The sequence below is a fragment of the Prionailurus viverrinus genome, chromosome D1, assembly GCF_022837055.1.
Source record: "Prionailurus viverrinus isolate Anna chromosome D1, UM_Priviv_1.0, whole genome shotgun sequence".
Lineage (NCBI taxonomy): Eukaryota > Metazoa > Chordata > Mammalia > Carnivora > Felidae > Prionailurus > Prionailurus viverrinus.
This window is the reverse complement of record NC_062570.1, coordinates 66,757,975-66,776,010: the sequence shown is the minus strand read 5'-3', so window position 1 is coordinate 66,776,010 and position 18,036 is coordinate 66,757,975. Positions and strand designations below refer to the sequence as shown.

The 18,036-nt window shown below is 35.6% G+C and overlaps 1 protein-coding gene across 6 annotated transcripts in view; it reads left to right on the top strand.

The window, feature by feature from the left end:
* The window catches only part of SBF2 (SET binding factor 2), a 501,522-nt gene that overhangs the window by 304,938 nt on the left and 178,548 nt on the right, over positions 1 to 18,036 (top strand). For all 6 annotated transcript variants that reach the window (XM_047877111.1, XM_047877108.1, XM_047877112.1 and 3 more), the window contains exons 14-16: positions 3,662 to 3,866; positions 10,767 to 10,876; positions 12,877 to 13,026. In XM_047877111.1, coding sequence (XP_047733067.1) covers positions 3,662 to 3,866; positions 10,767 to 10,876; positions 12,877 to 13,026 — 465 coding nt within the window. The remainder of the gene's footprint in view (positions 1 to 3,661; positions 3,867 to 10,766; positions 10,877 to 12,876; positions 13,027 to 18,036) is intronic.

Sequence of the window (18,036 nt, the reverse complement as noted above, 5' to 3'; positions counted from 1 at the left end):
TTGACTATGATTTTTGTTGTTGTTGTTAAAATGTAAGTAGCTGGTGATATGATGGGATTCGTGGGAGAAAGACATGGTTTGAGTTTTAGAGGTATGGTGTCATGCTATAGAATATGCAGTGAATAAATATTTTTTACATGAATGTACTCTAAATTTTTAGAAAACAGCTTTCATATTTTCTGGGAAAGTGTGTATGTGTGTGCACACTTGAGTGCACACAGGCACTAAAAGTTTTCCTGTAACAACTCATTTTGTCCTCTCAAGAACCTTATGAAGTAGGTACTGTACCATTATCTAGATTACAGGTGAGGAAACTAAAACATAAGTGGTGAGTGAATTGACACCGTACCAGGTCACACTACCAATAAGTGGCTAAGCTGGAATTTAACCCAGAAGGTCTGGCATCACAGACCAGGCACTAAAAATACTTTGTTGTACTACCTGTCTCATTGAATTGTCCAACCATTCCCTGTGAATCGTAGTGTCACCTGTCTCTATCACGTTTTCACACATAGTCCTGTTTCTGGGCCTTTATTCCATTAGCCTTTTTGACCCTTCACTAATACCAGTTGCCATACTAGATTTATTATTATAGGCTTAGGTAAGTTTTGAGATCTTGGAACTTTGACTTCTCCACTTAATTTTCTTCAGAATTGCCTTGACTATTTTTGTATCTTTATTCTTCCATATAAGGTTTAGGATGAACTTATACATTGCAGGATTTTAAGTAGAAATAATATGTGTATCTTTATTTTTCTAAATGACCTTAAGTCATTTTTGGAACAAGATAAAAGAATATATAGTAAGAGAGAGATAAAATATAGTTAGGAAAGATAACTAAGAAGATGTATTTTTTAATTCTATTTTTCCATGTTTTAACATTTGTTACAATGAATATTATTTACATCATGGAAAATATATTTTAAGTTTTTATTTTATTATAAAGAAAATAAGTATAAATAGAAACAGAAGTAATGAAGACTGTACTTAAATGATTCTGATTCTGACCTCAAAATCCACATGAATTACCTTTCCAGCCTGAAAAAAAAAAATCTGCCAGTGAGTTTTAGAAAATTGATATTTGTAACTTTGAGAAGATATCTTAGACATTGTGACTAAAGAACAGAAAAACAAAAACAAGCATACTACTTTTGAAAAGGACAGTTGCAGAAACTATAGACCAGTGATGTTGGTGTTAATCCAAGCATAATTTTAGAACAATTTTTTCAGCGTATAGTTTAGAAAGTGGTGATCATGAAGACTTGGCATAGGAATTTATTTATGTATTTTCCCCTGCCTTTGCTAACAATGCAAAGGGAAAACACAAAGTGCATATAAGGGTTACTTTGGCAAGAACAAATTTTATAACTAATTTCACCTTCTCAGGAACCTTGTAAGATGTCCCTCAGGCAAAGTTATTTTCCCAGCGTCACACATGAGTCAAACAAAAACTAGAACTCGGGCTTTTTTACACTTAAAAGAGTATTAATTATTATTGTGTTGCTGAGATATGCTACCTATGTCATCTGCCATGGCTGAACCTTTTCTTTATCTGGGTCTGGACCATATAACCATAAAGAATTGTGGGGAGTCTCTCTCTCTGTCCCTCCCCCGTTCATGCTCTGTCTCTCTCTGTCCCAAAAATAAATAAATGTTGAAAAAAAATTAAAAAAAAAAGAAAGAATTGTGGGGAGTAGCTCTAGTAGATGATGACAGATATCCATTTTAACTGTCTGGAGAAAGTATAGGGTAGTATTGAGCTTAATCTACAACACAAATAACAGGTTCAAGAAGAAAAGGGAATTTTCTGGTTGCAAAGGATAATAAATGCTAGAATTGGTCTAAGAATGGCAGTAAAACATCTTTCCCTAGAGAACGTTATTAAAAGATGAATTCCATTCTACCTGTGGTGTTTGAAATATAATCCTCCTTAACTGGGTGGCAAGATAAAAATTTATGCCAGCCCTAAGGATCTATGAAAATATTAGCTGATATATTCACTTCAATTATTGCAATCCTAGTATGTGTTCAACATTGTGTCCCACTTATTATGAAATAGTGGGAAGTAGTTTAGGGTGCCTGCTATGTGCCAGGCAGTTTCTAGATGCAACAGGTATACAGCAGAGGGCAAAGAATATTTTTCTGATTGGCTGAAATGTTGGCCCTCAAGGAGCTTCATTTTTGTAAGAGAAGGGTAGACAATAAGCAAGTTAAATAAAATTTATAATATGTGAGAAGATGGTAAGTGCTAAAGAGGAACATATAATAAGAGGGATAGGGAGTGTATTGGTATAACTTTAGATAAGGTGGGCAAGAAAGGTAGCATTTGAGCAAAGAAATGCAGGAAGGAATAAAGGATGCTGTTGAAATTGTAGGGGGATAGGCAGAAGTAACAGTTAAGTGCAAAGGCCTTGAGGCTGGAACAAGAAGGCCTGGGTAGCTAGAGCAGAATGAAGGAAAACAGTAGCAGGACAGTCCTATAGGAAAGCCAGATCTTGTGGGGCCTTGTAAATTATTTTAGGAACTTTGGATTTTACTCTGAGTAAGATAAAGAGCTACTTGAATGAACAGAGTATTGAGGTGATAGTTTGACATACTTTTAACTAGATCACTCTGTCTGCAGTATTAAGAATAGAGGGAGGGAGGGAATGAGGATGGAAGCAGAGAGACGAGTCAGGAGACTGTTGTTCTGTGGTAATATAGAGATGTTGCCTTGAACCATAGGGTTGTTGAAAATGGTCAGATTAGGAACATATTTGAAAGGCAAAGTCCAAAAAGTTTGCAGAGGAATGGATGATTGAGTGTTGGAGAAAGGCATTACAGATAGCTAAGCATTTCACCTGAGAGGAAAAATAAATATGCCATTTACTGAAGTGGAGAAGACTATAGAAAGCAGATTTGGAGGAGGGGAAGAGTAATTGCGCCATTTGGACGTCTATTTAAGAAGTTTTTTTTTTTTTTATTTTTTAAGTTTATTCACTCAGAGAGAGAGGGAGAGAGCACAAGCAGGGGAAGGGCAGAGAGAGAGGGAGAGAGAATCCCAAGCAGGCTCTGCACTGTCATTGCAAAGCCCCATGTGGGGCTTGAACTCACGAACCATGAGATCATGACCTGAGCTGAAGGCAGATGCTTAACCGACTGAGCCACCCAGGTGACTCAAGAAGTTATTTTAAATTCAAATGGAAATACTCTGCACAGGCAGTTGAATATACATATATGGTGTTCAGGAGAAAGCTCAGTTGGAGGAAAGAATTTATGGATCATTGGTGTTTTTATGGTTGAAATATTGAGAATGGAAGTTGTCCCCAAGGAAATAAGTGTAGATAGAAAAGAGGCCCGAAGTCTGAGCCCTGATGTTTTTACATAGTTAAGAGATTAGGCAGATAAAAAAATAGACAAAGATGTAGCAAGAAGACCTAGAAACCACATGGAGAAAGTATTCATAGAAAAGGAGTTTGAGTGATCAGCTATATTATCAGATGCTGCTGATAGATCCCCTAAGAAGATTTTGTTACTCTCTTTTATGGCATGTATCTGAATGTATATATAATCACTCATCTGTCTGATTTCAGTTTTTGTCCCTTTGAGCTCCCACTTTCTGCCTGGCAATCTTCCATTGGTATTTCAACTTCTGACTAATTTTACCTGTTTGATATTGCAGGAGAATCCTAACCCTCATATGGCATTCCAGAAAGTTCCACGCCCAACAGAAGGATCCCACTTGCGAGTTCATATTCTGCCTTTCCCAAAAATTAATGAAACTCGGGTACAGGAATTAATACAGGAAAATCTTGCTAAGAACCAGAATGCGCCTCCTGCTTCACGAGTGGAAAAGAAATGTGTTGTGCCAGCAGGTCCACCTGTTGGTATGTATCCGTCTCTTTGTTTGTTTTAAAAGTAAACCTTTTATCAAGATAGAAGACACAAAAATGAAAGTGTGCCACTTGACGAATTTTTACAAAGTAAACAAACTTGTATAACCAGAATTAGAGCATTGTTAACACCCAGAAACACTGTTCCATTCACTGTCTCTCACAAACAGTAACCATTAATGTAACTGCTATACTATAGAATCTTCTCTTTTTAAAAAACAGCTATATTGAGTTATATTTCACACACCATAAAACTCAATAAGTGCACCATTCAGTGGTTTTTAGCATATCCACAGAGTTGTGCAACCATTTTCACTACATAATATCAGATTGTTTTCATTATGCCAAATAGAAATACCCATACCCGGGGGCGCCTGGGTGGCTCAGTCGGTTGGGCGACCGACTTCGGCTCAGGTCATGATCTCACGGTCCGTGAGTTCGAGCCCCACATCGGGCTCTGTGCTGACAGCTCAGAGCCTGGAGCCTGTTTCAGATTCTGTGTCTCCCTCTCTCTCTGACCCTCCCCCGTTCATGCTCTGTCCCTCTCTGTCTCAAAAATAAATAAATGTAAAAAAAAAAAAAAAAAGAAATACCCATACCCATTAGTAGTCACTCCCCATTTTCCACCAAAACCATTCCTCTCTACCATTAGGCAATAATCTTTATATCTTTATAGATTTACCTATTCTGGACATTTTATATAAATGGAATTATACAGTATATAATCTTTTGTAACTGACTTCATTTAGCATAATATTTTCAAGGTTCATCCATGTAGCATGTAACAGTACTTCATTGCTTTTTATACCTGAATAATATTCCATCGTATGGAGATATACATATATGTATACATGTATGTGTGTATATGTGTGTGTATGTGTATGTATATGTATATGTATATGTATATGTAAGTATATATATTTACGTTTTGTTGTCCATTCACCAACAGGTGGGTGGTTGGGTTGTTTCTACTTTTGCCTACTTTTGACTACTTTTTGACTACTGTTTTCAGAATGCTGCTGTGAGCATTCATGTGTAAGTTTTTGTATGGATATATGTTTTCAGTTCTTTCAGGTATATCACTAGGTGTGGAATTTCTGGGTCATATGGTAAGTCTATGTTTAATAGTTTTAGAAACTGCCAGACTGTTTTCCAAAACAGCTGCACCATTTTACATTCCCATTAGCAATGTATGGGGCATTCTGAATTCTCTATGTACACTGATGTTATAGAGCATCTTTTCATCTACTTATTTACCATTCTTTATGTCTTCTTTGGAGAAATGTGTATTTAGATCCTTTGTCCATTTTTAAATGGGCTACTGGTCTCTTTATTATTGATTCATAAGAGTTCTGTAAATATTTTGTATACAAGTCCCTTATCAGATATGTAATTTGCAAATATTTTTTTCCCATTCTGTGGGTTGTCTTTCTTTACTGATTTTTATCTCTTCTTCTTCAGCTTTTGAGGGAAATGTGTTATAGTCTCCTGTGATAATAGTAGAATTTACCTATTTCTCATTTTAATTCTATCCATATTTTCCTTCATATATTTTGGAGATGATTTGTTGGATCCACATATATTTGATATATCATAGCAACCTGGTGATTGATCCCTTTATCATTATGAAATGTTCCTCTTTGTGTCTAGTAATACTTCTTGCCTTAAAGTATACTTTGATATTTATATAGCTATGCCAGCTTTCCTTTGCTTAGTATTTGTATGGTTTATCTTTTTTTATCCTTTTATTTTCAAATTTTCTAGGGCTTTATGTTTAATATATGCCTCTTGTAGGGGCACCTGGGTGGCTCAGTCAGTTGAGTGTCTGACTTCAGCTCAGGTCACTTCAGCTTGTGGGTTTGAGCTCCACGTTGGGTTCTGTGCTGGCAGCTCAGAGCCTGGAGCCTGCTTCAGATTTTGTGTCTCCCTCTCTCTCTCTGCCCCTCCCCTGCTCACCCTCTCTCTCTCTCTCTCAAAACAAATAAACATAAAAAAAATGTATACCTCTTGTAAACAGCATGTGGTGGTTTTTTTTTTTTTAGCCAGTCTATCTTAGTATATTACTTATATTACTTAATATACTATTTATCTTTATGTAAATATAATTACTGATATAGTAATGCCCTTAATGTAGTTTACTGGTTGTTTTTTTTCTGTTTAATCTTCCTGTTTTATGTTTCCCCTGCTTTCTTGCTTTCTTTTGGATTACTAAACTATTTTTCTTATTCCATAATTTATCTCTGTTAACTTTTTATTTATACATTTGCTTATTGATCTTTTAGAGGTTTACCTGCAGACCATGACACACATCTACTTTTGTCAGTTCAGCTTTCACCAGAAACTTTTGGTCAGCCTAGCCATATGCCAGATTCAAGCCTGGATTCTCAGTAGTCTTCTATCTGTACCCAAAATTGGTAGATCACCTAGGGAAAATTTGGATGTGTGTGTTAACTCACCTCTCCAACTTTTTTCTCCTTCTCTGGAATTTTAGGTCCTCTAGTCCTTGTGCTTCTGTAGCAATCTGTTACATTTAAATAGATCGTTTTGCATTTTATCTGACTTTTATAATTGTTCCTGTAGGAATTTTAGTTTGCTACAGACTGTTCTATCATACCTGGAAGTAAGTGTGGTTTTATGAATAACCGTATAGTCATTGTATATTTACATAGTAAGCTTAATAATTACACATTGTTAACATTAATGTTATATTACATATATAGTAATATTAATGCTACTTTTATTATTTATTTATTTAGTAATGTTAATTTGCCATTATTTTCCTAAGAATACCTTTTACTCAAGTGTTGATTGAACTTTCACATACAGAAGAAGAGGGAGAAGGTAGACACATTAGGGTGAATAATTATCTTTTGAAGGGATTAGTCAGGTTATTTTAATAATCATAAGCTAGTTGAGTTCTTTCTTTAATGTTTATTTATTTTTGAGAGAGAGGGAAAGAAAAAGCACAAGTGGGGTAGGGACAGAGAGAGAGGGAGACAGAGGATTGGAAGTGGGCTCCGAGCTCAGAGCGGAAAGCCTGATGCAGGGCTCTAACTCACACACTGTGAGACCATGACCTGAGCCAAAGTCAGACACTTTACTGACTGAGCCACCCAGGCACACCAAGTTCTTTCTTTAAATACCCACATGAAGTTTGATAAAGTTTAATTTGCTTTAATTGTAGCCTTAACTGTCGCAATATTATCCTCATTTGATCTCTTTACTTTCTTCATTTTTAATCCACATCAAATTCATTCTTTAGATGCATGTGAAGTATATCACTGTAATCAGTGAGAGAGGTACACATGACTCAGTATTTGGCCCTGCATGTAAAATCTGAATGAACGAACGAATGAATGAATGCAGGGGCCTCTGTCCAACTTTCTGGTTCATTTGAGTTGATAAGAGTCGGGATTTCCCTTGTACTAAAATTAAACAGTATGAAAGTTTCATTTTACATGATACTCATTTCATGAGTGTAAAATTGCTGTCACCTTAGGAGGCATTCACATTGTGAGAGGTTAATTAGTTTCGAGCTATTCCTCAGGGGAGCCAGAACTAGCATTGGTAAGCCAAAGCCTTAGAAAGGAAGCCCTGGGAATCAAGTGCCCACAAACCAGAGTTGTCATCAGACGTTAGAAAGCTAGTATTAGAACGCCACAACTGGGGGGTTGGCCAGTCTGAAGTATCAGTAACTCCAAGTGAAGAGCTTTCTTCTCTGAGTGAACTAAGTCATAGTCTCAAAGGAAAACAATAATTCCCACATGGTAACAGACTTATTATCAGAAAACGTGGGATGTTTTAATGGCTTGTCCTAAAGAAAATTTAAAATGTTGCTGAAGAGATTTTAGAATTAAAAGTTTATAAACACAGCTTAAAGATGTTGCTCAATAAAGTATGTGGTATTATTTGGAGACTCTAAGAAGTTTCCTACTTAACAATTTCTATTTCAGTCTATTCCACTGACGTACATGTGTGGGAAGCAACAGAGCACACAATTAAGAATGAGCATTTCATAGAAGAGTCATTTGTAATAATCTATTTAACCATCATGGTCATGAAGAATATCAGTGTCATATGATTAAAAATGAATTGAAAAAAAAACTAGTAAAATTTGAGTTTTATTGTCTATTATATGGCGCCAATTGATTTCCTGATTCTGATAATACACTCTAGTTAGGCAAGATGTCACCAATGGGAAAAGCTGACTGAGGAGTGCATGAATCTTCTCCATACTATTTTGTAACTTTTGGTGAGCTTAAAATTATTGCAAAAAAAAGTTTAAAAAATGATTTGAAAGATAAAAGATTTTGTATTGATGAAATGAAAGGGATGCTAATAAGTAAGATACGATAGTCTTTCTTCTTAAGTATGAGGGGAAGTAAAGGGATTATGCCTTTAGATTCCAAGAGCAACCATAAAATATAAGGGCTCTTAAACAAAAAAACATATCAGACCTATAAATGTAGAGAACAAACTGATGGTTGCCAGGGAAGTGGGGAGAGTTGGGAAAAATAGGTGAATGGGAACAGGAGATACAGGCTTCCAGTTTGGGAATGAATAAGTCACAGGAATAAGAGGCACAGCATAAGGAATGCAGTCTTTGGTATTGTAATAGCAGTGTAATGGGACAGATGGTAGCTACACTTGGAAACAAAGCATAATGTATAAACTTGTCAAATCACTAAATTGTACACCGGAAACTAACTACACTCAAATAAATAAAAAGAAAAAATATACAAGGGGTCTTTCTTTTTGGCTTAAGAATGATTGATACTACATCATTTGTACCAATGATACAGTACTTTGTGAAATTAACATTCTTAACTAATACTACTTTGGTTTATATCCTTCTAATATTCTTTTCATAAGGTAAATTTATTTTAAGTAATTTTAGCCTATGTATTAGACTAGATTTTTTTAAAATATAATTTATTGTCAAAATGGTTAACATACAGTGTGTAAAGTGTGCTCTTGGATTTTGGGGTAGATTCCCATGGTTCATCGCTTATATACAACACCCAGTGCTCATCCCAACAAATGCCCTCCTCAATGTCCATAACCCATTTTCCCCTCTCCCCAACCCCCCAATCCACCCTTAGTTTGTTCTCTGTATTTAAGAGTCTCTTATGGTTTGCCTCCCTCCCTCTCTGTAATTATTTTTCTCCCTTCCCTTTCCCCGGTCTTCTGTTAAGTTTCTCAAGTTCCACATGAGTGAAAACATGGTATCTGCCCTTCTCTGACTGATTTATTTCACTCAGCATAATACCTTCCAGTTCCATTCACATTACTGCAAATGGCATGATTTCATTCTTTCTCATTGCCAAGTGGTATTCCATTGTATATATAAACCACATCTTCTTTATCCATTCATCAGTTGATGGACATTTAGGCTCTTTCCATAATTTGGCTATTGTTGAAAGTGCTGCTATAAACATTGGGGTACAAGTGCCCCTATGCATCAGCACTCCTGTATCCCTCGGATAAATTCCTAGTAGTGCTATTGCTGGGTCATAGGGTAGTTCTATTTTTAACGTTTTGAGGAACCTCCGCACTGTTTTCCAGAGTGGCTGCACCAGTTTGCATTCCCACCAACAGTGCAAGAGGGTTCCCGTTTCTCTACATCCTCGCCAGAATCTGTAGTTTCCTGAGTTGTTCATTTTAGCCACTCTGACTGGCGTGAGGTAGTATCTCAGCGTGGTTTTGATTTGTATTTCCCTGATGATGAGTGACATTGAGCATCTTTTAATGTGTCTGTTGGCCATCTGGATGTCTTCTTTGGAAAAGTGTCTATTCATATCTTCTGCCCATTTCTTCACTGGATTATTTGTTTTTTAGGTGATGAGTTTGGTAAGTTCTTTATACATTTTGGATACTAACCCTTTATCCAATATGTTATTTGCAAATATCTTTTCCCATTCTGTCAGTTGCCTTTTGGTTTTGTCAATTGTTCCCTTTGCAGTGCAGAAGATTTTATCTTGATGAGGTCCCAGTAGTTCATTTTTGCTTTTAATCCCCTTGCATTTGGAGATGTGTCAAGCAAGAAATTGCTGCGGCTGAGATCAAAGAGGTTGTTGTTCCCTGCTTTCTCCTCTGGGGTTTTGATGGTTTCCAGTGTATTAGACTAGAATTATTCAATCTTATGGTAAAGGTGACTGGTACGTAGTTCATAGGAGTAAAAAGTTACTCCCAAGTTCATATAGTAACTCTTGGGCCATAATGATTTCTCTTTTTGTGTGGTGTCTTTTCAGTTCCCCTCTACTCAGTTGTAGAATCTGATTTTTTTGTCATATGTGGTTTTCCTTTGGTAATATCTTAGAAATATCAGCTTCTTTTTTTGTTAGTAGTCCTCTCATATATAAATGTTAGCTACTTTTTTCATGATACTGTACCCCAAACTTTATCAGTTTGTTTACAATTCAAGTTAAAAATTGGGGCATTTGGTGTGGGTTCAATTGCTGCGTCAGGCTCTGTGCACTGGCTGCATGGAGCCTGCCTAGGATTCTCTTTCTCCCTCCCTCTCTGCCCCTCCCCCATTGGCACTCTCTCAAAATAAATAAACTTAAAAAAATAGATACTTACTTTTGCTTATACAATTGTACTGTGCAGTATCAATTAATTTGCATAATAGTTCAGTTTATCTTTGGAAGCTATCCTGTGATATTATCCTCTATAAGCCTTTGACTAGCCTGACCCTCCAAAACCTAAATATGTAATCAGAGTAATAAAATGGAATACCTCCAATGCCATGTAACCAGGGAAAAGAATAAATTCTAAATGTTGGTCATGTAAATAGTTATAGTCATATAAACTGTAAATACTAATATTCCTCTTGCTTTTGTAGTTGCCAAAGAGGTTTAATTTGTTTGTGTTGTCTTTATATTCCTCTATTAGTCTCCATAATGGATAAGGTGACAACAGTTTTCAACAGTGCACAGAGATTGGAAGTTGTTAGAAATTGCATCTCTTTCATATTTGAAAATAAAACGTTGGAGACTGAAAAGGTAATAAAATTCCATCTTTCCCAAGTAAGCATTCATCATTTCCCTTTCAGATTTACATGTGTAGCTTGCCAAATGACCTCTCCTCTAATTCCATCTCTTGTCTTTATTGAGTATCCTTTGATCGTTTTGATCATTTTAAGTGAATCAAGTCTAAGATTTAAAATCTTAGCCAAGCCTAGTTATGTGGCTACCAGAGAAATACTAGTAGTCATTTTTTTCCTCAAACTTTTAAACATTGTTCACTAAATCCTATTTTACTTAGAAATTTAACATTTTAAGTATAATTTTATTTATTGCTAAGAATCTAGTCAGAATAAGTAATGAATTATAGAAACAGTGGTATTCAATTTAAATGGGTCTTATTGCCATACAGAGAAAGACAGATACCATATGGTTTCACTCTTATGTGGATCCTGAGAAACTTAACAGGAACCCATGGGGGAGGGGAAGGAAAAAAAAAAAAAGAGGTTAGAATGGGAGAGAGCCAAAGCATAAGAGACTGTTAAAAACTGAGAACAAACTGAGGGTTGATGGGGGGTGGGAGGGAGGAGAGGGTGGGTGATGGGTATTGAGGAGGGCACCTTTTGGGATGAGCACTGGGTGTTGTATGGAAACCAATTTGTCAATAAATTTCATTAAAAAAAAATAATAAATAAATGGGTCTTATTAAAGCACATTTTCTTGAGGCTCATGGGTCGCTCAGTCAGTTAAGCATCTGACTTCAGCTCAGGTCATGATATTATGGTTTGTGAGCTCAAGCCCTATGTCATGTTCCATGCTGACAGCTCAAAACCCGGAGCCTGCTTCAGATTCTGTGTCTCCCTGGCTCTCTGCCTCCGTCTCTCTCTCTCTCTCTCTTTCAAAAATAAACTTAAAAAAATCATAGTGTTTACAGTGTTCCCAGTATAATAATGTTATTGGAATAAACATAAGAGATGCTATTGAAAACAGTGTTTTAAAAAAACACATTTTCTTGGCTTTTTAAATAAAACATGCTAAATGTAACGTAATCTTTTCTTAGTGACTCATTATAGCCCTGAACATCTATTACAGGAGGCTAAAGCATGAAAAGAGTAACATTTTTACCCTTATAGTAAATGACCCCAAGCCTTTCTAGGTTTTGACTTTTTTTGGTTTCCATTTTCTCTTATGCTTGAAGTATCACAGACTTCCTTTTGCTTCTCTTGCTTTAGGTTTCCATCCTATTTCTTGTGCCTGCCTATAATAATACTGTGCCCTCTTTCTCTCAGACTTCTTCCCTTCCTTCTTAGTTGCTCCTTTGTTCTGTATTTTTTAGGTTTTCAAAGTTAAATAAGCTTATTACTGTTTTATATAAAATACATTAACTAGGCTCTCAATATTACTATTTTATATAAAATACATTAACTAGGCTCTCATAAACTGGAAGAGACATTCTTCTGGGTGATGAAATGAAAGAGTTTTAATACATAAATCTGGACATTTCTATTTGTTGATCTGAGTCCTTTATTATATTGAAATGAGGAAGGGAGATTTAGAATTTTCTAGTCATAAATTAAAACCGACTTGTGATTAAAGAACTGATTAAATAACCAGTGTAAAGGTATAAAGTCACCTGTGTTTATTTTCATTAAATTTTTCCTTCTATTCTTGCCATGAAGATGTGGCCAGTTATTAAAAGAGGTGTCTAAGTGTCATGAGTGTTTTGGTAACCAAAGTTTTGTTGAGTTGTTGTTTTTTTTTAGGTGAAGTTAATGTTTTTTTGTTTTTTGTTTTTTAACTTATCACATGAATCAGTTCTATTTCTTTTTATGCTGGCTTACAAATAAAATTAACTGTTAACCCATATATTTATGTATAGTTGTTCTTAATAACAAATCAACTCTTGTAGAAGCTAGAAGTTTAATTCTAATAACTTTGTTAAATGGTTTATAGATAAGGTGCACTTGAATTTTTAGTGTGATTGAAAGTACTTTTTTGCATTGATTCGTTTTGTTCACTTCTGCCTCTCTTGTCCTCAGACCCTTCCAGCTGCATTGAGAGCCCTTAAAGGAAAGGCAGCAAGACAGTGTCTCACTGATGAGCTGGGTTTGCATGTCCAGCAAAACAGGGCTATATTAGACCACCAACAGTTTGACTACATAATAAGGATGATGAACTGTACTCTACAGGTAATTTTTAGTTCTTTTAGATTATTCCTAATATTTAAGACTACTTTTTATTTTCCCAGGAGATTCTGTAATTACTGATATGTCAAGTTCTTGAGCCTTCCACAGTGAATAAGATGAAGAACCAATATCCATACCATTTTGGACAGAAACGCTTATTACTTGGCATAAACATTTTTGTTTTCTCTTGAAAAATTGTAGGTTATATTACTTGTTCTCTAAGGAAGCTTTCTGAAAATGAAAAGTCATCTTTAAAACATTCATTTTTATATTACTTAATGTCAGATTACTTAATAATGACTACTTAATTATTCATGCCATTGTCAGGTTTTGGTTGTGCTATTAAGGTAGAGGGTAATGAATGATGGATAATCCATATTATAAATGAATTACTCAATAAAGTATTTGCTAAACACTATGCATATAAAGCCAAAACATACTTCCATTTGGCTTCAAAAAATATATATATTATATTACAGAAATAAACTTCCCACAAAATAGTGATACCAATTTAAGAGAAGCAAATAATCTGCTTACCCCATCCTGTCTCACTTGTTAGATAATTTATTACATTGGCATTATATTCTTTATAGGTGATACAAAAATTATTTCTCAAACTTTCTTTTTTCAAACTTTTTGAACAAGGAGAAAAATGTTATTAAATATTAAAAATTCAAAGACTATCTGTGGGACTCTAGAGAAACTAAACAAAATGGATATTAAATTCTGTTACACTGGAAGATGAGAATTACCAGGTATAATTAATAATAAAATTTATGAATGAAAGAAGGCCTAATTAAATGGAAGATATACCATGCCCATGGATTAGAAGATAAAGATAGCAGCTCTCCCCAAAATAATCAATAGAGGCAATGCAATTTCTATCAGAATCCAAACTAGAAGAGAAAAAAAACCTAAGAATTACCAACACACCCCTGGGACGCCTGGGTGGCTTAGTCAGTTGAGCATTCTCTTGATTTTGGCTCAGGTCATAATCCCAGAGTCGAGCATGGAGTCTGCTCTGTATTTTTTCTCTCTCTCCTCTCTCTCTCTCTCTCTCTCTTTCTCTTTCTCTTTCTCTTTCTCTTTCTCTCCCTCTCCTCTCTCTCTCTCTCTCTCTCTCTCTCTCTCTCTCTCTCTTTCTCTCCCTCTGCCCCTCTCTCCTGCTTGTGTGCTTTCTCTCTCTAAAAATTAAATAAATAAACAACAGTTACCAACACACTCCTAAAAACAACAGCAACTTTAGAATTGGTCCTGTCAGATCAAAAATGAGTTTAAAAGAAGACATACCTGAAAATGTGTTCAACATCACTAATCATCAGGGAAATAGGAATCAAAATCACCATGAGATATCACCTCACATTTGTTAGAATGCTATTATCAAAAAAGATAAAAGATAACAAGTGTTGAGAGGATGTGGAGAAAAGGGAACCCTTGTGTACTGTGGGTAAGAATGTAAATTGATACAGCTACTATGAAAAACATAAAATTAAAACTAAAACATATGATCCAACAGTCCCATTTCTGAGTATGTCCAGAGGAAAACAGGATATTGAAGAAGTGTCTGTACCCACATGTTCAATGAAGCATTTTTAACAATAGCCAAGATATGAAAACAATCTGAGTGTCTATCAACAGATGAATAGAAAAAGATGTGTTATATATAAGCAATGGAATTATTCACCCATGAGAAAAAAGGAAATCCTGCCATTTGTGATAACATGGATAGACATTGAAGGCATCATGATAAGTGAAATAAGCCAGACAGACAAAAACAAATACTGCATGTTATCTCTGATAGGTAGAATCTTAAAAAAAAAAAAAAAAAAAAAAAAAAAAGTCTAACTCTTAGAAACAAAGAGTAGAAAAGTGGTTGCCAGGGCCTGAGGGGTGGGGAAAATAGTGAGAAGTTGGTAAGAGGTGCAAACTTTTAGCTATTATAAGGCCAAGGCCTCAGGATCTAATGTAAAATGTGATGACTGTAATTGATAAAACTGTATTATATACTCAAAATTTGCTAAGAAAGTGGAACTTAAATATTTGCACCAAACAAAACAATAAAACAGGTAAATATGGGAGTCCTTTAATGATGTATGTATATATCAAGTCATCATGATGTACACTTTAAATATTTTATGATTTTATTTATCAATTATACTTCAATAAAACTTAAAATAATGTTTGACTAGTTTAAGATTGTAGTAATTAAGACACTATATAGTAGTTAGATTGACCCCTAGAACAGAATGTTCATAACAGATGATAACAGATATAAACAGAAGTACACATATATGGAAATGTGACTTATGACAAAACTGGCATTTCAAGGGAGCCAGTGTGGCTCAGTGGGTTAAGCATCTGACTCTTGATTTCGGCTCAAGTCATGATCTCAGGGTTGTGAGATTGAGCCCCGTGTCAGGCTCTGCACTTGGCTTGGAGCCTGCTTAAGATTCTCTCTCCCTCTCCCACTGCTCCACCCCTGCTCACAAATACACTTTTACTCTCTCTCAAAAAAAAAAAAAAAAAGGGCATTTCAGATCAGTGACCAAATGATGAAAAATTCAATAATAGTGCCGGGACAATTAGGTGAAAATGTCCACAACTTCACTAATGTATGTGTACCACACTATGCACTAAAAACACTTTCACGTGGATTAAAGACTTAAATATGAAAAGCCAGGCTATGTAATTTTCCGAACAATCCTTAAAAGAGATATCCTTATGACTCTGGGGTAGGAACAGATTTGTTAAACCAGTTACAAATCATCCTGATCTTAAAATAAAAGATTGATAAATTTGACTACATTCAACTTAAGAACTTTTCTTCATCAAAAAATACCATAGAGTGAATGCATACCTCAGGGTGAGAGATGTTTGCAAAGAATATAACTGCCAACAGATTAGTGCTCAGATTATAAAAACTTCTACAAGTGGGGCACCTTGGTGACTCAGTTGGTTGAGCATCCAACTTGATTTTGGCTCACGTCATGATCCCAGGGTCATGGGATCAAGCTCCATGTTGGGCTCCATGCAGAGCATGGAGCCTGCTTAAGATTCTCTCCCTCTCTCTGCCCCTCTCCCCTGCTCATGCTCACTCTCTCTCTAAAATAAAATAAATAAAATAAAAACTCCTACAAATCAATAAGAAAAAGACAAATTTTTAATGGGCAAGAGACTTGAAAAAGTATCTCAGAAAAAAGGAAACCCACTTGGTCAGTAGGTGTATAGAAAGATTATCTAGAAATAAAGGACCTATGTCAATAATTGGAAAGTGTCAATTTAAACCATAATGCTATAGCCTTTTACATTCACTATTTTGGAATAATTAAAAAATCATATTATCAAATATTGGTGAAATTATGGAACAAACGGAAGTTTTAAACTTTGCTGGTTAGAATATAAAATAGTATATAATTCCTTTAGAAAATTTAGTAAGATATAAGATACTAAGAAATAAGATAATTTGTCATTTATGTGTAAAGCTGAGTATGAACATATTCTCTGACCCAGTGATTCCACTCTCAGATGAGCTCTTACCCATATACACCGAGAGGCATGCACAAAAATGTTCATAGAAGCATTGTTTGAAATAGCAGAAAACAAAGGAACTAATATGCCAACCAGCAGTAGAATGAATAAATAAATTATGGGGTTTTAAAAAAAATTTTTTTAACATTTATTTTTGAGAGACAGAGACAGAATGCAGACAGGGGTGGGGCAGGGAGGGAGGAAGGACACAGAATCCAAAGCAGGCCCCAGGATCTGAGCTGTTAGCACAGAGCCTGACATAGGACTTGAACCCATGAGCTGTGAGATCATGAGCTGAGCCAAAGTCAGACACTTAACTGACGCTTGCCAAGCGCCCCTTTTTATGTTAGAATATTTTTTAGTAGAGAAAATGAATTGTAGCTACAAGGAACAATGTGGACAAATCTTAAGATAATTTTGCACAAAAATAAAAAGGCAATTCAATTACAATATGATTCCATTAGTATAAAAGTCAAAGCATGTAATGTATTATTTAGAAATATGCAAATTAGGGATACAACATGTATATGGTAAAACTATAAAGAAAAGCAAGGCTGTATACATATATATATCAAATCATTACATTGTACACTACAATTTTATTTGTCCATTATACCTCGATAAAACTGGGAAAAAAGGAAATCAAGGGAATAATAAACAAAATATTGAAGAAAGTTACCTCAAAGGTTAGAGAGGAAGGGCAGATGAACATAGAGATCTTTGATGGTAAAGGTAATATTCTATTTCTTAAACCAGTTGTATGAGTGTTCATTGTGTCATTATTCTTTATAACCTTATAACTTGTACACATTAATATCTTAGGGTACTGCTATTGGGCTTTTCTACAGGGCATATTTTTCTCTTCAAATCCATTTCAAAGGATATCTTTCTCAGAAATTCTAATTTAAGGGGTGCCTGGGTGGCTCAGTCAGGTAAGCGTCCAATTTCAGCTCAAGTCATTATCTCCCAGTTCATGAGTTCAAGCCCTGCGTTGGGCTCTGTGCTGACAGCTCAGATCCTGGAGCCTGCTTTGAATTCTGTGTCTCCCTCTCTCTATGTCCCTCCCCCGCTCATGTTCTCTCTCTCTCTCTCTCTCTCTCTCTCTCTTTCTCTCTCTCTCTCTCTCTCTCTCTCTCTGTCTCCTTCAAAAATAAATAAAAATTTAAAAAAAGAAATTCTAATTTAAAATTTACCATCAAAATGTAATCTTTTTTTTTTTTTTTTTTTAAACGTTTATTTATTTTTGGGACAGAGAGAGACAGAGCATGAACGGGGGAGGGGCAGAGAGAGAGGGAGACACAGAATTGGAAACAGGCTCCAGGCTCCGAGCCATTAGCCCAGAGCCCGACGCGGGGCTCGAACTCACGGACCGCGAGATCGTGACCTGGCTGAAGTCGGACGCTTAACCGACTGCGCCACCCAGGCGCCCCCAAAATGTAATCTTATAACAAGCACTTTGTAGCTTATTTAAGCAAATTGATGAGA